Below are 22,315 nucleotides of genomic sequence, written 5' to 3'. Positions count from 1 at the left end.
ATCATCAACAACTTACATAAACATCATCATCAACACAGAAAGATTTTGTGTACAACTTGCTTGGAGCAAACAAAATGGCAGACACAAGTTTAGAAAGAGTGCTCTTTTCTCAAGAAAAAGAATAAAAAAGTAATGAAAAGAAAGAAAACGGAAGTTGGATGAAACAAACGGCAGACACATACATATTCCACAAACACATAAACACATACATAGTTAAATGAAAAAAAACAAACACATACCACTTCCTGTCTTGAGAATGAAACAATCCAGTTGCTCCTCTAAATCCAGTTTTAGAGAGATCACACTTGAATATTGTTGTACAACCACCTTTCTTTGCACATACAATGTCCATTGTTTCTTTCTGCAAATTAATAAAACAAACAATAAGACTTGTGACAATAAATCAATAAAATAATAAGACTCACACGGTTGAAACCTGGTGTGTAGAAGCACCGCAAAATTCAACAATCTTGAAAGTTGAAACCTTGATTGTGAAATTGAAATCTTGAACTTCGAGAGATGTGTAAGATAGAAGGAGAGTGATACTGAGTGATACTGTGACGGTTCAAAATATAGCAAATGGTTTTCAAATGCAATTCTGTTAGTAACTAACTCTAACAATTTTCAAATGCAATTTTAATTCTAACGGTTTTTTTTTGTTGATAAATCCATAATTTTAATAAAAGCTTCAAAATTCAAATGATTTAGTTATAAAAATTTTTGAATCATAAAATTTTTAAAAATCTCTAAAACAAGTGTAAAGTTATTTTAATAGGGCGCGCGAGAAATTCGTAGGTAGCGAATGAGTAAAAATAGGGCGCGCCAGAAACTAGTAGGTAGCGGGTGACTAAAAATAGCGCGTGCGAGAAACTTTTAGGTAATAGATGAGTAAAACTATGACACTCGAGTAACTCGTAAGTAGCGGATGAGTAAAAATAAGGAGCGCGACAAACTCGTAGGTAGCGGATGAGTAAAGATAGGACGCCCGAAAAACTAGTATATAACAGATGACTAAAAATAAGGTGTGCGATGAATATATGTTTTTTAATAGGGCGCACGAGAAACTCGTAGGTAACAGATGAGTAAAAATAGGGAGCGAGAGGAACTAGTAAGTAGCGCATGAGTAAAAATAAGGCGCGCGAGAAACTCGTAGGTAGCGCATGGATAAAAATAGGGCGCACGAAAAATTAGTAGGTAGCGGATGACTAAAAATAGGGCGCGCGATAAATATATGTTTTTTTTGCGCTAAACAACAAAATTAAAAAAAAAAACAATTTTTTGCCAATTCAATATTTTATTAGAAAAATAAATAAATAAATAAATAAATGCGGGCTTGCCCAAAGTCCGTATAGGGCCGGGCTCGGGCCTTACTTTTCGAGCCCATTTTTTATTCGGACTTTTTAGCCCGTTCCGGTGAAGAAACGGATCAAACCATCGGCTTTGACGGCTCTACTTAAAATAATGTGATTTTTATAAAGTTAAAATCTTATTTAAATTATCAATCAATCTTTCGCCACGTCATCTCACTTAACTTCATTTAAAATCACATTATTTAAAATTTATTTATTAATCAGAGAAATTTGACAAACACAAATTGTTTGTTTGCGAATCTTATCCATGTTCCAAGACTTACCAAATCTTCTTCATGTTCTAAGACTTACCCATGCATGATGTTCCAAACCAAACCAAACCAATCTTTCATTCTGTAACCAAAACAAAAAACCAATCTTTCATTCGTTCCATCTGAAGAAAAAATCAATCAAACCCTAACCCTAAATTCCTATTATACTCAAAATTTAATTCAGTCTCACCAATTCATGCTTCAATCAAACCCTAACCATAAACTCTCCTATTATCCCCAAATTTCAATTCAATCTTTTCTGAAAACGAAGAACGATGCTTCAATCTCCAGGCCACTCTCTTCACCGTCTCCTTTAATTTCCGAATTTTCGGTACAAAACCCTAGCAATTGAGCGCCACCCACCGGTTCTCGATGAAGATACCTACGCTGAAGCCTTGGAGAAGATAATCGAGCGCGATTACTTTCCGGATATTTCAAAGCTTCGTGATCGACTCGATTTGCTTGAAGCAATCAAAACTGGTGATCCTTTTCAAATTCGTGAGGCCTATAGTGCCTGGTTTAGGTGTATCTGAGGGGGAGAGAGGTTGGTGGAGTTGATATTCAGGGTTGATCAGTTTCTGGGTAGGTATACTAGTGAGGATAATCAAAGTTTTTGGAAGATTTTGGAGAGAGTTAATAGGAAGAGGAAAGAGAGGTTTGGTTATTTGAATGATAGTGTGAATGGGAATGGGAATTCTATTGAGGATGAAAAGAGGGATAGGATTACTGATGGTTATGTTAAGTCTTATCAACCTCCTAGTACATTGGAAGGATTTGTTGATGTATCATCCTGCTGATAGAGGCGAGGTTCCGTTGACTGAGGAGGAATGAGCTGTTAGAATCAAGGCTTCCACGAAAGAGATTGATCGCCCAAATACCAGGTTTCATGGTAAAATGATGGATTCTAGTCCGAAAGATGATGGAACGGTTGAGGTGCTTTATACTCCTGTTCCTATGTCTTTTAGAGATGCGGAGAAGTTGAAGAACAATTATGATTTGGAAAAAAGATGCTTGGCTGTATTCATAAAAGGAAAGCTCCTTGGCCATCAGTTTCAAATCTTCTCTGTTTCAACCTCTGCTAAAAGGAGGGAGAAAGCCATGATTCTCTTCTAGCAAAAAAGGTACCGAGGATTTCATCATTATTGTTTAATTATGTTCAGTTATTCACTTATTTTGTATCTATGTCAAATATTTATAATGAGTAACTTGGAACACGGTTGCAATTCTGCAATATGACTAGAATGTCATGGGTTCAAGTCTAGGAATATGCCTCGTGCCAATGTTTTCAAATGTAAGATAAGGTTGTCAACAATAATAGACCCACGATTGTTCCAACCCTTCCTAGAACCCTATCATGATAGGATCTTTGTATCACCATGCTGTCTTTTTTCTCTGACATTAGTGATAATTAGCTTATTCTTTTATTTTGTACATATTTTTACTGACCATATGTTTGAGGACTATTTGGAAGTTATGGTCTCTATTCTAAGCTTTACATTCCATGTGAATTTTCATTTTCCTTTCATTACCTCTTTTTTTCTAGGCAAAATTACATCAAAGGTCCTTTATCTTATTTTTTTGTAACACTTTGGTCCTTTATCTTTTTTTTGTAACACTTTGGTCCTTTATCTTTTTTTTGTAACACTTTGATCCTTTATCTTTTTTTTGTAACACTCTGGTCCTTTATTTTTTTTATTTGTAACACTTTAGTCCTTTTTTTTGTAACATTTTGTCTTTTATCTTATTTATTTATAAAAAAATAAAGGACCAAAGTGGATGGTGGGATTGGTCTTTTGGATTAGTCGGTCATGGGACCAGATACCAAGTCTTAAAAAAGAAAAAAATTACCAAAGTGTTACAAAAGAAAAGATAAAGGACCAAAGTGTTACAAAAAGAAACGATAAAGGACCAAAATGTTACAAAAAAAAGATAAAGGACCAAAGTGTTACAAAAAAATAAGATAAAGGACCTGCAGTGTAATTTTGCCTTTTTTCTATGTCTTTGTGGGTGACTTGACAATTTGTTCAATTTCTACCATATGCATTTCTTGGCTCATTCAACCTTCTATTACTTTACATATTTTCAATAGTTACAAATATGGATCCCACACCAAGGATTGAATTGAGAAATAATCTCTGAACTCTCTAGACAGCACCTGAATTGCTAGGAAAAACCTGAAGTTAATTGCCGAGTCTCTTGCAGCAAGATTAATTTTACCTCAGGAAGATATTAAGTGTTGCACAAAAAAGGCTTTAGACAGAGCTTTTCAATCCTCGATTTGTATATCCAAATTGAGGATTGTGTTGAGAATATGAAGTATGTGTGTGTGTTGATTCATGCTTAATTTTAGGCTAGGTTGGATGCACAACTCAGGTGTTAGTGGCTCATTTTAGGAGAATATGAATAAATCTATTATGCTTTAGGAGATTCAGTACTAAATTGTGCTTAATGAAATATGCTTCACTTTGGTATGAGTCCCATATTAAAGTGGTATCAATTCCGGAACACCGGTTTCCTTTCTTGGTTAAGGTTAGATTTTATACCATCAATTGAGGTTACATACATTACCTGTTTTGATTCTAGTATTAAATAACCTGTTAGAATCACATTAGTCATAGGTGAACAATTGGAATCGGTTCAATGTTAACTCAGGAGGAACTCTGGTAGAAAAGTATTTCCACTTTTTGATCTCATGAGGCTCTTTGTTGGTTGGTGCAAATCTTGATCATGTTATGGCTTTTAGAGCTATTGATTTAATCACAGGGGTGAAATATATGATGGAATGGTAGACCAGATGTGGCATTTGTGGTTACAATGAAACCAAGCTTCAATTATAAATCTCAGTTCTAGTGTGTATGATTCCTTTTAATTAATTAATACTAATTATACACTATATATTATAATATACTTAATCTAGCTAATGGAGTTTCTCTCTAAGATTTGTTGTTTTGTATTATTATTGTTATCGACTAGTTTACTTAATTTACGCAGGTGCCAGATATTATTGACAATGCATGTTATAGTTGAATTTGAAAATGGTTCTCGGGGTATGCTTGACCTGTGTATGTTTGCTGAAGGGAGTAAAAAGGAGCAACATCATATATGTTGTTGGTGCCTCTCCCTGCTGGTAAGAGGGCTATAGGATGCAAAGTGAAATGCAATGCTGATGGTTCCTTAGATAAATGCAAGGCCTGTCTTGTGGCATAGGGGTTTACACAACAGTCTGAGATTGATTTCTTATAAACTTTTTCACCAGTGGCGAAACTTTTACTTCTGTCCGAATTTTGCTTACAAATGTAGCAAAAAAAAAAGTGGCATCTTCTGCAATTGGACATCAATAATGCATTTCTCAACGGTGATCTTTGCTCCATACGGTGATCCTTTCTCACCTATGATCATCTTTCTCCTTCCTATATGGCCTATATTTCTCAAGTCTCCTCTTTTTATGAGCCCCAGTTTTATCATCAAGCCGTACAATATCTCAAGTCTCCTCTTCCTGGACTATGATGCCTCTCCCTGCTGGTAAGAGGGCTATAGGATGCAAGTGGGTATACAAAGTGAAATGCAATGCTGATGGTTCCTTAGATAAATGCAGGGGTTTACACAACAGGCTGAGATTGATTTCTTAGAAACTTTTTTCACGAGTGGCCACACTTACTTCTGTCCGAATTTTGCTTACAAATGCAGCAAAAAAAAATGGAGAAAATTCATGCATATGGAGCACGGATGGAAGAACTCACCTTGTGTGCCCCACAGGTTCCCCGACGAAGATTAGTTATCGCAAACGGCAGCGGAAACTTCATTCCAATATAATGGTATTCCCAAAAAAAAGAGTTATTCAATTTTTTAAAAGTTTGTCAAGTGTTGTTCTATCATGTGATATATTGTTCGCTAACTATCTTTTACAAATCAAGCGGACTCTTAATGTCTTTTCATTCTTTTAAATTTTTTTAGCGAACTATGTGTATTGTTAAGACCATATCTCGAATTACAATAAACCTGATATATTTAGAAATCTAATTCAATTACCTATAACTTTTATGTTGAGGCCAAAACCTAATACGTAGTTAGAAGTTGGTATTATAACTTAAGAGTTATATTGAAATCTTATTTAAGATTTAAATAATTTTTTTTTTTTGACGAAACGCTTTAAATAATTCTAAATAGTATTTATAGCAATAGGTTAGACATCTTAATTTTCAATGATATTATTTCAGACTATAGGCGTATTCTGCCACACAATTATAGGAACTCTCATGTTAGTTAAATTCATTCGAAGCCAATAAAATTGTTCACACTCTTGCAAAATAATCTCATTAGCTAGTTTCCATCCTCTTATTAATATATGTAATATGTATGTATTCAAGGTATTATCGATGGTCCACTCAAAATGTATGCTTAGCCACTAAAAAAAAGAAGGTATTATCGATGGGAAATTTTAAGCTTGATATGTATTCAACATGTATGTATTCTTAGCTCCTCCAGTTTCCATCTTTCAAACCACTTTTTTATTATTTTTTTTATTTTCACCCTCTGATTCCTAGAGAAATGGTCCCTAATAGTTCAGAGTTCGGAGCAAATTATGGCATCAAGTGGTTTCAGTCCCCTCCTAAATATAGTTGCGAGGATCGAACTGTGGTTCTCCTCATTAAGTCCAGCGTCAATCATCACTGAACCAACTAACATTTAATTCTTTCAAACCATTTTTTTTTGTACTCCCTCTAGTCCTTATTATAAGAGATGTTTGACTTTTTAGGTTCATTATAAAATTAATGTATCTAGACAATAATATTGTCCAGATACATTAGTTTTACAATTAACCTAAAAAGTGAAACTTCTCTTATAATAAGAACCGGATGGATTACAATTTAAACCACTTTTTCATAGGAGTATTAATTAATTAATTTATATATTGGGGGCCAGGGTCTTGCCGGTGGCGTGTTATAATCAATTGACGTCAATTGCAACTCAAACCAAATGTTAGTACTAGTATTATTGATCAACCAAAAGTTAAATATTGGCATTTAACAATAGAAACTTGACGTTGTACTTTCGGCCTTAATTATAAGCAAATATTATTTTTTGGATACATTGAATAACTAATGTATTTAGCCTAAAAAGTGGACTAGATACATTAGTTATTGAATGTATCCAAAAAGCGACATTTACTTATAATTAAGACTGGAGGAAGTAGTAGTTTGAAAAAATTCTCTCCAATTTCTTATCTCATTTTTTTTTTAACCCAATGATTATCACATGGGACAAAAAGAGAAGAAAATTTAATGAATGGCTAAAATTATTATAATTAGTGTCCGAACCCGTGCCAAACACAGGTAAAAATATGACTAAGAAAAATAACATTTTAATATTTCAAATGAGAGTATCAAGTGAGAATAGAAAATTTAATAAATAATTAAAAATTACTATAACATGACGAAGGAAAAAAATTAGAGAAATCTAAATCTATCCCAAACAAGGAGTTGACTTTTGTTCTTATAGGTACAGCTATTCAAGGGGAATCCAAAACAAAGTAACATGTTGACAAAAATGCCAAAACATGACAGTGATCCATGAACCTTGTTGCATTGTCTTTCTCGTTGACTAATGACCGCCTAGCACATTAGATATTTAGATCATCATTAGATTAAAAATTTACACACTATGATCCAATTTATGATTGGCTTAGTTTTGCAAATGGCCATTTACTTAAAACATATTATGCCAATTGTTGTGCTGAAATTCGCTGGTTAATTAATTTGGAGTATTTATAAATTGATGAAAAATAATACCATGTACGTAGTATCATCATTTTAAACTTATTAACCAATTTTGATTTTTCTTATGGTTCTTAATTTGATCGAAATAAGATCTACGTGTTTCAATTTATGTTCACATTAAAGTTTGTGTTTTATGAGATTGTAACTTTTATTTTGTACTTACCGTTCCAAAATATAAATATAAATAGTCAATAAAAATTAAAGTATAAATCTTACACAAATGCATAAACTTTTATTAATCCGCTTTTCTTATATTTTGGGAACGAAACATTGTGTAACATTAAATACTCCAAATTAAGGTGATAACTACATATATAACCACATAGATACTCCAAAATACGCCTATCGAATAAAAACAAGATTAAACTTTAATTTTCTGCAACAAGAAAGAAACATGGAAATAAATAGAATACAACATGAAAATGAGGGTAACTACAAAACCAAATTAACAATCTTGTGCTAATCTTTTATGTCCAAAAGAATGAATTAAATCTCCTAGGTAATTCATGTCAATTTCATGGTTGCCTGTGTGATAGCACATCAACTCCATGAAACTAATTAATACAACAAACTTTACAAAAATAAAATATGAAAAAATAATTAAGAAACTAGCCTAATATATATAGCACACAAAATGAACAACAACCATATGAACCAAAATGAATTAATATTCAGGTAGATCTTGGATGAATCCCAATCCAGAAGGAGATATCAAACTTCCCAAAATTCCATATGGAGAATCAGAAAATTGATAAACTGGTCTAGATGAATTAGAGCAAAAGAAATCATAGGAAGTTGGTGTGTATAATGGCATATCAGCAAAATTCATCATATTATTAGGACTATAATATTGTTGATCATCAACATTACTAGTTACACCCCCCTTCTCACAACTCTCATTAATATTAATATGTTCCCTCTTAACAATTGAGCTAATTGTTGAAGTAGTTTCATCACCAATATTGTTTGATCCATCTGAAAAAGAAGAATCAAAATTATTTTCAGATAATCCATGCTGACGTGGCAGTAGTTGATTGGTAGGAGACATGCCTGTGAGTCTTTGAACAAGAGCCATGAAATCTTGTGCTTTTGTGTGAATAATCTTTGGTGATTGAGTGTAAATGATTATAGGAAGTACCCTTTGTGGTTTGTGAGATGAATTAGGCTTTTGAATCATCAAAGGTGAAGGACGAGGACCATTGAGGATTATCTTCTTTTGTTGATCATAATTAAGACCATGCAAATTTGAAGTAGGCTTCATATTTTGGAAATATAATTAATCAAACTCAATAATATTATTGCAACAAATTGAAATTTGTAAGATATGTATATGAAAAAGAAAGGTATATATTGTTTGCTAAATGAAGATAGAAAATAGAAATTTGGTTTGGGGAATAGGGAAGAGATGGTAGGTAGTATATATATATAAGATGAAATTTTGAGGTAAACTTTTTGGCCAACAATGCTGACCGTTGACACTTTGGAGCTACAACTATCAATTATAATATTTGAAATATACTAATATTTTATTGTTGATGAGTTGTGTTTTTTGATTTGACCGCTGGTGATTTTCAACCTCAAGTACTTTTATTTAACTATTAATTTATTTATTTTACTTTGTTACTTTTGTTTGAAAAATTATTTACTTACAAGATACGTACAAGAAAGTTGTTGATTTGTAACAAAACAATTAAAAAAAGAATAGTTGAGGAGGATATATATATATATAATATTTCTTAAGAAGAGTGGGAGCTCATATACCCATTACTGGTACATACTTAAGCGTATCCAAGCCACTTGGAGTGTTATTGTGAATTGGAGTTTGAAGGGCTGCCGTGGCATGTAAATAAAAGTTTATATATATATATATATATATATATATATATATATATATATATATATATATTTGTGTGTGTTGCTTAAAAAAAATAAAAATATATGTGTGTGTGATTTTTCCTATTCTACTTCTTGATAATTTGATGGTATTTAACAATCTATATTAATTGGTTGCAAATTAGTTGTGTGTATCATATACAAATCTACTTATGTGCCTTATTTTTATTGGTTATTGAACTAATAACTCAAATTATCAAGGAGAGAGTATATCACACACACACACATATATGATCCAATTACACCGGTTTAATATTTAAGTAATGTTACACCGATCAATAACGCTTTAACGAATACAAATTTTATAAAATTCGCCGTTGAACTGAGCATTTATATAATATAGATCATCTATATTAAATTTTATAAAAATCTAAAATCATTTATATGTTATTGAGATCAATCAAAATTAATGATCAAGGTCAATTCTGAGTTTTTAGAGGTCATATGCAAATATTAAAAGTGGCCCCTTAATAAAATTAATAGTTTTTTGAAAAAAATTATCCTTGATTTAAATTGCAAATACATAAAAAAAAAAAAAAAAATTATCATGCTTGTAATTAACCTAAAAAATTTATACTCTTTTTTTTGTTGATAGACGAAATGACATAGACATTGAAAACTCACACACAAAGTGGAGTGCCTGAGGTTCGAACCCCGATCATGACGTCCGACACTAACAATTTCACATTTCTGTCGGTTGAGTTAGGATTTGTGGACAAAAAAAAAAATTTAACTACTTATGATGAGTCACATTCGAGCAATTTTTTAACAATTTATGCGTTTTTATTGAATATCGTTAATCTCGATCATATATATGAAAGTAAATATTTTCTCATAATAAGGACTAGATGGAGTAATTTGATCCAAATATCATCATTATTTCTTATGTTTTTAAAATAATCGAGAGATTTGCTCTAGACCATTTTTTGGTCTAGTCGTAAAATATTTGAGACGATGTCTACTTGTATTGAACTCTTATTATTGAATGATATGATATAAATTTATGTTTATCAAAAAAAAAGATTGAGAGATTAAATTGATGGATTAATAATGATTTAAGGACTATTTAGTTTATTTTTTTTGTTACAACTATTTAGTATAGTTTGAACTTTGATAGTTTCGAAATCAAATTAGAGAGAAATTGATACTTTAGAATCATTAGAGAAAAATTAATAGGTCAAGATTAAATTGATGGTATATTCATTTATTTTTATAGGCATATATTGGACCTCCATTGTTGTAATATTTAGCCGCCCGGCCCGCAGACAATTTTAATTTTTAACTTCCGCATTCCTTCTCTTTTCTTTTTTAACAAATACCTTCCACATTCTTTGTACCAAAATAAAAACACTAGACCTCCCACATTTTTTTATAACTTTAAATTATGTACAACAATGTATTTTATATAAAAAAAATTATGTATGATTTTTTTTTATTTAGTTGATATGCACCGACGGTGTAAAATAATTTTACACTATCAATCAATATCAATCATGTTTTCTGCCACATCACCTCACTCCACCTCATTTTCTTGATATGACATGACAAAATAATACTTGTTTATTGGATGATTGTGCAAAATTATTTTACACCGTCGGTGAATATCAAATAAACTCATTTTTTTACTAAAGAAAATACGTATAATGTTGATCACCAATTACGTGTTTGTAAGTTGTATATATATTATATGGTTTGCTTTCGTTTAGTACTTAACGTATATCATTTGAATCTAATAAGATCTTTGTTCTTTCTTATTCTGCCACTTTAGCTATAAAATATTAGCATTTGACAAGTAGTCATTTTGAAAAGTGCTTAATTTAAAGCATGTTGTAATTGCAATGTTGTTTTATTACTATCTTCCTTGTTGGCAACTTTGTAGTGAATTTGCTTATTTTATTAAAAATACAGCAGATTCAACCACCACCTCCATATCAAAGAAAAAATAAAAATAAAATACAGCGGACTACGTGAATATTTTTATAAAATGACGTATTGCAAATAGGTCAAACTCAATTACATTTTTATTTTAATTGTATCAATTTCATAATGTCTTTTTATTTATCATGATGAGATAGGAAACAACCTGAAATTTCTCTCTAATGGTTGTCATTACTAGAGCCGGGTATACGGACCAAGGTCCGCGGGCTGACCCGTTTAACCCGCAGTCCGCACGGACTTAAGACCAAATTTTTTTGGCTCGTTTACATTTTTGCACGTGTGGGTTGGACCATTAAAACCGCGGGTTAAATCCGCGGGTTCGCGGATTAGCCCATGACCCGCCTTTTTTTTATAATTAATTACAAAATTTATCATATATAAATAACTTGGTCCATGTCCAAATTCAATCAATCTTTATACTTCCAAAACCACTATACCAATAAAAAGGGCAATCCCTTAAGACATGCAATATTAGTTCTATAGATCAAATTTAATAATTATTTGATAAATTTAAAAAGTTGTTGTTTGTTTATATTTGAAATCAAATATACACAAGTAAACAATCATGAGCCACATGAAACAACGATAATCTTCCAGCACAACTCACCTCCATATCCATTTAAAAGCTTCATCTTTGGTCTTTGCATTCAGATGTTTTAGAAAATATCCCTCGCTTTAGATTTGACTAAAAAATATAAGGGAACGTCTACACTACTTGTTAATAATTTATGAGTATTTATTCAACAATTAATGAGATCAAATCACATATGCAAATTTGTATTTGGTGCCTACAACTAATTTTTACTTCACATGCATATAAATTATTCCCATTGGTTGTGTTCCGATCCGACTTCAAGTCCACATCTCCGAACGATTGTCCTCTTTTGGGTTAATCTGTCACGATTTTATCATTTGTAGGAAAGACGCCTTGGTGGTTTGAGAGGTGTGGGTGTTGTATATAAACACTTCTTAATTAGCCTCGATTACCAAGCGATGTGGGACTTTTTGCCACTGTTCATACCTGATTAGAAGAGTGACCGCGTCCGGCATTGCTCCGTCGCCAATGTTTCGATCCGATCTCAAGTCCACATCCCCGATAGCTTGTCCGCTTTGTGGTTAACTCGTCAGAGTTTTGTCATTTGTAGAAAATGTGCATCGGTGATTTAAAAGGTGTGAGTGTTGTATATAAACATTCTTTAACATCGAATGCCAAGGGATATTAGACTATTTTTGTGTATCGAGGTAAATATTGCAAAAATTATAATAAAGTAGTATAGAAAAACAAAAGTATAATAGTAATATTATATTCAAATAAGATAAACGATTTTATCTTTTGGAAAATAAGAGTGGGTGGAGCCTGGAGATCAGGTGGTGGACTTTTTTTTTTTTTAGGAAATGAGATTATGGACTTTTATGCGAGGTTAAAGTCAAGAAAAAAAAATTATTTATCAAAAAGTCATGAAGAAGTACCTATTTGACAAGAAAGTGAGTAAAAAAAAGTTAATTATTTATTAAAAAAAGTTAATTTTTAGTTGTGCAAACTAAAAAAGTATTTGACAAGAAAGTAAGTAAAAAAAATTGTCCAATATGAACTTACTATTTTGAACAAATCTGCACATGATAAAAATACCCTTTTAAAAATTCATTTCTTTACATAATTCTTCTTATAGATAAATTTTATAAGTTTTTCTTCACTTAAAAAAATTATAAGTTAAATACTTAAACTACTCTCAAATTAATTCATAAATTCATAATGTTAAACAAAATACTAATTTCTTCGATAAACAATCAAGTGATTGATGAACTTCTTCTAAGATGAATTGTTTAAAAAAAATCAAGTTTAATTACGGAGAGGAACAATTTTTGTTCATATTTTACTTATCTGAATATGTTAACAATTTCTATTCATGTTAAACAAAATAGGTTTTATTTTGTGTTCATATTTTACTCTCTAATATGAAATTTTAAGATTTTACACGTCCGCTACTTTAAGTAGCGAAATCAAGTAACGGACGTTATAAAAATAAGAAATTTGAAAGAAAAAAAACATAACATGACATTTTTAAGATTTTGCACGTCCGCTACATAAGTAGCGGACATTAAAAAAATGAAAAATTTGAGGGGATAAGAAATCACCCTCTAACATGAAATTTTTAAAATTTTACATGTCTGCAGAAAAGGTATTTTGATAATTTTAAGGGGTACGCAAGAAAACTCAGGGAGCACGATTTTTTTTTTTTTGACACAATAAGAAATTCTCTTATTTAAAATTGTATAAATCTACATGTTGGGCTTATGGTTCTAACAAACCAAACTTACGCTTCTTTAGACTAAGCACCAAGGTTCCAACAAGATTATTCCTAAACACACGCCCACACCATATAATTACACCCCCGTTGTTTATAAATAATCTTCACCAACACTTTTTTCCAAGCCACCTTAATCTTTAAACTCCGGTAGCAGATGTCCTAAAGTATCCTCTGCTTATATTCTTTAAGAATTGACGAAGAATTAAATTGCAGCAATTATAAGAAGAAAAAATTGACCAATGGTCCTAATCAAAAACCATGGACTCCGAAGTTTGAATGGTAAACAGAGTTCTCGTTATTCAGCATTCTAAAATTGCCCTCTTCTAATCTAAATCTAAATCTAAATACACTAAAGTTGTGCCACCAAAGCCAACATATAGTTATGGTAGCCAATCTATTTAACCAAGGCGGTAGAGAGAGGAAAATGCATGGAAACGAATCCTCTCCGATGAATTTTTTGCCATGCATCGCTAGTAAATTAATGGCTAACAATCAACTGCAGAAAATATACACCGTATAAGACTTGGGCATAGTTAATAAACAACAAAACTTAGACACAAAAATTAAAACCCCCTCATTGTTGTGATTGTGATTGTTTTGAACTAGACTTTTGAGCTGAACCAATCTCAATGTCATATTTATCGACCCAACGTCACATTCATTGACCTATATATATATACACAACCTTTTACCATCTTCTAAGGTATGTCTCACTCTAATCTCGACTTTCACCTCAAACTTATACTGACTTAAGCGTCAGAGCATTTTCTGCAGGTATCCCCATTTTCGTCATGTTCGGTCGTCTTCATTGCTCGAATTCTAACCTCCAACTCGGAGCATCCTTCAACTGATCCACCACTGTGAGCTATCTGCCTCTCTTTTATCCTCTTCGATAGTTACGAATTCTGTTTAGAATAGTGATTATAAACCAAAATGGTCGGTAAGTCACTCAATCATGTCATTCTATGATCCTTGACACAAAAATGGACAAATGTTTCAGATGCATGCTCTATCTATTTCTTTAACTATGGAAAATGCTAACGAGTGCTCTCCGACACTGTTTAAGCATTTTTTTGTCAAGTAGCCTAATGATTAGAAGTTTCACCCTTAAGATGGATATGTGAGATGATCAAGGTTCGAACCCCGACACCTTGCATATATAATGCATTGTCCCTGCCAACTGAGTTAAACTCACGAAACCACTCTTTAAGCATTTTATTTAAGGAAATTATATATTCAAAAAGTTAAATAATTCAATTCTCAATGCATTGACTCCACACATTTTCATAAAAATTTACTATTTTTAAAGCTTAAAAAATGTCCGAGAGCACTTGTTAGCAAAACCCTTTAACTATTTACTCTCTTCATTTCAAAATATAAATTAAATATTGTCAACAAAATTAATTTATTTAGTATAAAATTTAGATCAAATACATTAATTTTTATTGACATATTTTTGCTTGAAAGGAGGGAATAACACTTAGTCTACTATATTTACACAATAATAAAATATTGGGCTTAGGACTGAGTTATAGGATCATGCGCAAAAACGACGCACGCATGCGCACTGTCTCATATGTTCTCGCAGGTTGCACCAGAGCAAACAATGTTAATTGTTCCTTTTCTTCCCCTTGGATTTTGTTTCAAACCCATCATGTTTATCACCACCATTATACCTTATACCATCCAAATGTTGGTGTATTTGGTCCATTCTAACCTCATACTGTACTCACTCAACTTTCGAAGCTTTTGTCTTTTACTCTTTTCACCTTCTTAATTCTTTGGATCTCCCATCAACCTCTTTCTGTCATTGATTTATTGTTTCTTTATCAATACTCTACTTAATTTTTCAACTCACATTCTTAGAAGGAAAACTTCATTAAATCCAGCATGTTCACTTCCAATCAATTTTGACACATACATTTCTATAATTTATACTAGTTGCACTGCACTACACTACATATAATAATACTAAAATACTTAATTTACTATTTTCACCAAGATGAATCAACCCCAAGGAAAACATTCCTCTTCATGGAATTCTTTTGTATGTGTAATCTTGTCTAATTTATTCTGATTGTGGGTTGTTAAGCTTGTCTATTGGGCCTTCGAACTATACGGGCCTAGTAATAAGTGATACAAGTTATGATGGTCCACAACCCCCTAAATATAAAGTTGACAAGAGTATTCCTAACGAAGCTACTCATTTTTTGTTACTTAACTGAGTTTCACGTGTATTCATTATTTGTTTATAATTTTTTAATAATAATACTTAATAAACACTCAATAACTCTACATCTCACTAATAATACTTATTTATAAATGAGTCACACTAATAATTCTACATTTCACTAATAACTCTACATCTTATAAATGGGTCTCACTGAAACATATATGTATATTAATACTTATTTAAGAAACGGCATCTATTAGATACTCTTTTATGTTTTTCTCTAATTGGGATACCTAGTAAATACTAGTACTTAAAAAATAAATATCACCATTAAAAATGATCCAAATACGAAGTGTTTAAGTCAAAGTGCTCAAGTCTATATCGTAACACAATCCCCCAAGAGACTTATAAGAATGACACGCCTATATTTGAAGTGCTCAAGTCTTTAAGTTTGATCTATGATTTCAATAATCCTTGGTATATTTTTTTTTGTCTCCCGACTTAATTTCATATTACTAAAAACTACGTCACGTGAGAATTGGAGTGATATTTTTTTTCTTCAAAATAATTGACCATTCTCATAATTACATCGGTGATTATTAGTTTAGAGTTTATTATTAGTTTTCTGGTCAAAACAATTTTACTGTTGTTTAATTTTTGTAAATTTGCAACTTACATTTTTTATCTCCACTTTGACATTCTGGAGTTTCTTATTCAAGTTCTTCTTTTATGCATAAACAACCAGCTCCAATGATATGATTACGAAGAGCACAATTATTTTATTTGGCCTAAGGTTTTTTCATTTATAATAAATTAAATTATATATAAAATTTTGTTTGGCCTTGAGACATTTTTAAAAATTAAAATACCTTAGTTATGGTCATAACAGCTAAGTAGTAGCTCATCCCAATATGTCTCCAGCCATTCAGACACTGCAATATTGCTACTGCACGGTTTGCTTTCCTTCACTTGAGTTGAGTATGCATATAATACTAGTGATAATATAGGAGTATAAAAAATATAAATACTTCAATGATAAATAAATTATATCCAAGTTGCACTAGATTTCTTGTACAGATGTATGCTTCTAAAAAATTGCAACCACAAACCCATTTAATTAGTTGCATAATAAATTAGGATTAAGCCATTGGCATATATAATACAATTCTTAAACATGTTTACTCCAGGAGATTGGAACTAATTATTTTGTTAAAATAATCAATTGGGCTAGGTTGTGACAAGTCCTTAATCATTTAACAAATTTATAAAGAGATTCTCACATGAACATCTTTATCATCTTCTCCCTCCGGTTCTATATATAAGGAACACTTTAAAAAAAAAAATTGTCCTTTTTATAAGAAACACTCTTTAAATTTATTATTTATTAAATAGAGAATCTCTTGTATACCCTTATTAAATTGTATAAAATACAACATATTTCAATGTTATGCATTAATTACACAGACTCATTCTCAAGGTTAGTTTTGAAATAACACATAACATTTTAGAATTTTTAATTAAAAAAATAAGCATCCTTGATATATGTGTTTTTCTCAATATGTTCCTTGTATATATGACCGGAGGGAGTATATTGCTCCGCCGCATTTCTAGTACTATATACCCTAAGCTTATGTATTTTTAAGGTATTTTGTCCCACAACTACTAAGTACAATAGTATATTCGTCCTTTGGCGTGCATAATGTGACCAAAATATCAAATTTGAGTAAAAAAATACTACATGATAAATACAATTTTAATAAACATTTTGGTCTCTACCTTATTCACGAAATACTAAATTTGTTTATAATTAAGGTTTGTATCCATGCACAAGTGTACTTTTATTTCATCATTGAATCAATAAATTTCTTCATATCTCATTTGATTCGATTTATTAATTCAATGATGAAAACTAACTTTACACAATTGAATTGGCATGTAGACATGCGTTTTTAATATTTGAAATTGTAAAAGTTGATCTCAAATTTATGAAATAACAATTTAGCTTTCTTAGATTGAAAAAAGTCATGTTAACGTGTGTCTTTAGAGCATATGCTAAGATACCTTAATATAGAAATTATACATTTAATGATGCAAGAAATTTAATGTTAGAGAGATAAAACGCACATTTAGCTTTCTAAATTTGTTTCCTTAACATGTGCCCTTAGATTCTCCTTATTTTTATTCCATGTTTTTAAAGCTTCTGCATACTTATCGACATTTTTTTTATCTATAGGCTTAATAGAAGTTCCATCAATATAACTCCACATATATTTTCCTATCAGAAAATTTTTCATTACATAACTTCAATAAGGATAATTTTCTCCTTTGAGTTGGACACTAATAGACTGAAGGGAATCATCTTTATCACTCTCATTGTGATCAACGAGGGATAATAAGCTTCAAACTTTTTTTTGTTATGACAAACAAACAGAAACAAAAGACAAGGCACGAGGAAAGCAAATCACTTGTAATTCAATTGGCAAGGCAAATCACAATACTAAAACCAAATGCAAGGTAACCGAACAAACTAAACAATTAATTACCAACGTGAAGCAGAAGCAATTCAAAGACACCTACGTACCGAACAGAGTCCAGACCGAATGACCGATCAACTCCAGCAGATCAAGTGGTACCGTTCAACCAAAGACTTCCGATTGAAATCGCACAGAAAAAATTCTTCTTTGGTAGATTTCGAAATCAAACCAAGCTCTTTGATACCATGTTAAAGTTCAGAGAGAAACATAAAGTGACGGCTAGGGTTTCAGTAATATCATAATTGCATTGCTTAATAAAATAAGGATTACAAGACAATTTATAATAATTCTTAATGGACTACTAGACTACTAATATATAAAGCCCAATACTTAAAACCCTAATAATATTATTATCTAACAAATTCCAATACAAATTCTACGAAAAGAAAGTTCAAAAATAGAATGAATTTATCAATAGTTAGTTGGTCTGGTGGTGATTGACGTTGAACTTACTAAGGAAGACCACAGTTCAATCTCCCGCAACTGCAATCGAAAGGAGACTGAAATCACTTGATGTCAAAACTGACCTCCAAATCAGATTAGGCAGTTCAATGAGCCGGATTCTAATCTTGAAAAAAAAAAGAGTTAATTTGAGTAAAGAATTCTTTTTTAATGATTTCACTCTACGGTTACTGCACTACATTGAAGAGAAAAGAATATAAAGTAACAAACACACAACACAAGCTAGTAATTAGGCTAATAGCTACTCACTTGTTTCCCAAGGGAAATAGTGTCCTGAGTTTCCATGCTCCTTCGGACACATTGCACATGCACCAATCAATTTGGAAATTCTATTATTGTAGTAAGTATTTGATCTGAGATTACAAGCTGTAGTAGTATGGAGTATAGCCAAATATAAACAACCAAATTGGCAAAAATAAATAAGGGTCTTGTTAACATGTGCCCTTAGGGCACATGTTAAGATATACCAAAATAGAAATTCATCATTTAATGATACAAGAAATTTAATGCTTCAAAAGTTAAAATGCACAAATTAGCATTTAATAATTTCTATTTTTGCTTCCTAAACATGTGCCTTAAGGGCACAAGTTAACATTCTCCGATAAATAAATTAACATTACTATAATTAATAATACTCACTCATCACACTAACACTAAGCTTCTGCTTTGTCATAATCCCACTTATGTTTAACTATGACATTGTACATTAATGACTTGACAAAATGCTTCCTCATAACAGCTAAATACTCCACCTATGATCCATGTCAGCCAATTTGGTTTCTTCTAGGACGCGTTGAATAATTATAGTACAGCCTAAGAAGCTATTCTTAGTAACTAAAGAACATGTAATCATGAAATACAACCACACACTATAGCTAGTTGGACCAAAAAACAAGAGAAGCATGCCTGCCAAGGCCACTTTGTGTTTGGTAATTGCAACTAGGAAGGAAAGGAAGGTGTCTTCATATTCAATATGAATTGGCACTTGAAAATTCATGGTTTCTAAGTTGCAGTTTTTTAAACTAAATTGTATGCTACTATACTTTTCTTAGAATAGTTTATTTTTTTCAAAACATTATTAGTAGTACTAGTACTACGTACTGTACTAGTATGAGGTGTATTGCAAAACTTACTAATTCATAGTTAGTCAATATATATTCAAATGTGCTATCAAATTATTAGATGAAGTGGTACATGTTTAGATCCTAATATTTTAGTCATTCGGATTATGGATATTCTTCGACTCATGTTATTCATCCTGCCCTTATTTCAGTCATTCATTTTTATTTTCTTTTGCAAATCAACAACTGTTGGATTAAGAAAAGAGGAGAAGGCCGGACACAAACATTAGGAGAGGATTCAAATCCTTCGGTTCATAACTCCATCAATTGAGCGGTTCGTATGTAAAAAGATATGTTAGACCATCTTCTTAAATAAATCTCATTTACCTTAAAAAGTTAGTCTCTACAATTGTGTTAAATTTTTAAGCTAGGTTATAATTTGTGAAATAAAAAAATAGAAATAAATGTAGGTATTGTAGTATTAAATTTTAAAAGTTTATTATAAAATATTTACTTTGATTTTAATAATTTAGAATCTAGGATGCCCATAAAAAATAAAATGAATCTAGGATTTATAGTTTTTATTATTTCCAAATATGATTTTTATAATTAAATTTATTGTTGATTCGTTTTTATGTTCAAATATACAAATATAAATCATTTTTTTTAATTTCATTTTTAACTAAAATCAATTTTCATCACTAGAATCAAACACACATTTAATCACAATGAATATTCTTTTAGATGCCATTGTTTAGGTTTATCACACCAAAAATCATGATGTATCATCTAAAAAATCTACGATTTTTTTTTAATTAAAATTTTAATACATTTTATCCATAAGGTCCAAATTTATGAATAATATCAAAATTGTTAGGTTAAACAGCCTTATATAGTTATAGTTACCCAGATCCAAATTCAATATTTCTCATTTGTCTGAGTTTTTATGTGATATTTGTCACTCCGTCCGAAGACAAAACAACCCTTAATAGTTTCAATTCAATGTTTTGTTTGGTAAGGGAAATTTATGACTATGAGAATGAAATATAGACAGGTAACGAAATTAGAGGTGTTTGGGATGGGGGTCATCCTATCACATACTATAGAAAAATAGATTGCTATTCATCAAAATTGGGAACTGAAAGCCCAAGAGTAAAAACCTATTTTCCCTTAAAATGCAGGGGACCCTTAAAACAGAATAGAGTTTGGCCCCCCTCACTCTGCCAAAGTAGTAAATGATATTATGAGTTATTGGGGGTTCTGGTTCTGGGGGAGAATATCAATATGATGACATTAATTGTCTCACCCTAGGACTTGTACATGCAGGGTTGCATTATGCACATGTAACTTTCCTACACCTATTTACCGAAAATTCTGTACCCTTATGCTCAAGACTTTGGTCCTTTTGTCCTAGAATTAACAATGTGACAACTCCATTGCACTAACTACACTACTCCTACCTATGTAGTATGCCCCTATAGCCTTTTCTTTCATAGCAATTGAATTGAATGAATGATGAATGAATGCAATAACCTCAGCAGAGAAATAAAATAATTTGAAGGACAAAAATTCAGTACTATAACATGAAAAAGGACACCCTGAAGAGAAAGTTAGCACATATTTAGATTGTCCAACATTAGGTAATTAGACCTCTAATTTTCTATTTGTACGCTTTATAATTTCAATCATCTACTTTTCAATTTTCATAACATGTTCTATATTCATAAAAGAAAATTGTAAAAAAGTTTTGAAAAATGTCTTAAAACAACTGGATCAACCACACGTCGCAACTGCTACCTTAATCGATGAATATGCGGCTCATTGTGCAAGAACTTTGCATGATCATGTTGATGATGCCTAGGTTGAAGACAAATCTCAATATATTGAAAAGGCATGCAGAAGACATCTGTGTGAACAATGTACAACATGATCATGATGTCGGTTTCAATCACAAAATTTAAACAAAATTCAAATGAAACAGCTTATAGAGACTAAAACAAAACCAACAAGTTATATTTGCATATACTAAACACACATTTAAACCTAAAAATATATTTTAAAAAATGCAATGTAAACACAACAAAAGAATAATCATTTTTATTTTCACAAAGAAAAAGATCATCTCCGGTTAATTTATGATATAGTGAAACATGAGCCATTGATTTGAAACTAGAATAAAGAAAGGGAAAATGTGTTGTTTTAAGAGTGTATATGACCACTGCGACTAGTGAGATCTACCATTGAGAGAATCTTCTCTCTATTTTCACTACCAATTGAAACATTTTTCTGTTCCTTTCCTCATTCGATTTCTCCACAATAATCAACTTCTCTCGGATATTCTTCTTTCTCTTCAAATTCCTCTTTATGAGCTTCAACCACTTTACCTTCAAATTCATATTCACCTAAATGATTCGAGTCGACAAATAAAAAAAATTAAAAAAATTATTTAAATTACATTAACAAGTGTTCTTAAGATACATAAGTTAAAGAACTAAAAATAGATTAAGTAAAGAAAACAACTAAAGATATACTCCCTCTAATCTTTAA

The 22,315-nt window shown here is 31.2% G+C and overlaps 1 protein-coding gene and 1 pseudogene across 1 annotated transcript; one reads left to right on the top strand and one right to left on the bottom strand.

The window, feature by feature from the left end:
• Nucleotides 1-1,938: 1,938 nt before the first annotated feature.
• LOC123911331 lies at nucleotides 1,939-5,656 on the top strand (annotated as a pseudogene).
• Nucleotides 5,657-7,770: 2,114 nt separating this feature from the next.
• Nucleotides 7,771-8,788, bottom strand: LOC123900635 (VQ motif-containing protein 8, chloroplastic-like). The gene has a single exon (XM_045951528.1). It carries the CDS (start codon nucleotides 8,657-8,659, stop codon nucleotides 8,063-8,065), a length of 597 nt encoding a protein of 198 aa, XP_045807484.1. The 5' UTR covers nucleotides 8,660-8,788; the 3' UTR covers nucleotides 7,771-8,062.
• Between the last annotated feature and the right edge of the window lie 13,527 nt (nucleotides 8,789-22,315).

This window comes from Trifolium pratense, linkage group LG1 (assembly GCF_020283565.1).
Source record: "Trifolium pratense cultivar HEN17-A07 linkage group LG1, ARS_RC_1.1, whole genome shotgun sequence".
Lineage (NCBI taxonomy): Eukaryota > Viridiplantae > Streptophyta > Magnoliopsida > Fabales > Fabaceae > Trifolium > Trifolium pratense.
The sequence above is the reverse complement of the archived record's forward strand: the minus strand, read 5'-3'. Positions and strand labels throughout refer to the sequence as shown.

Bases quoted from the DNA above. Each gene is read 5' to 3' on its own strand.
- LOC123900635 (XM_045951528.1), bottom strand. From the start codon at position 8,659: ATGAAGCCTACTTCAAATTTGCATGGTCTTAATTATGATCAACAAAAG.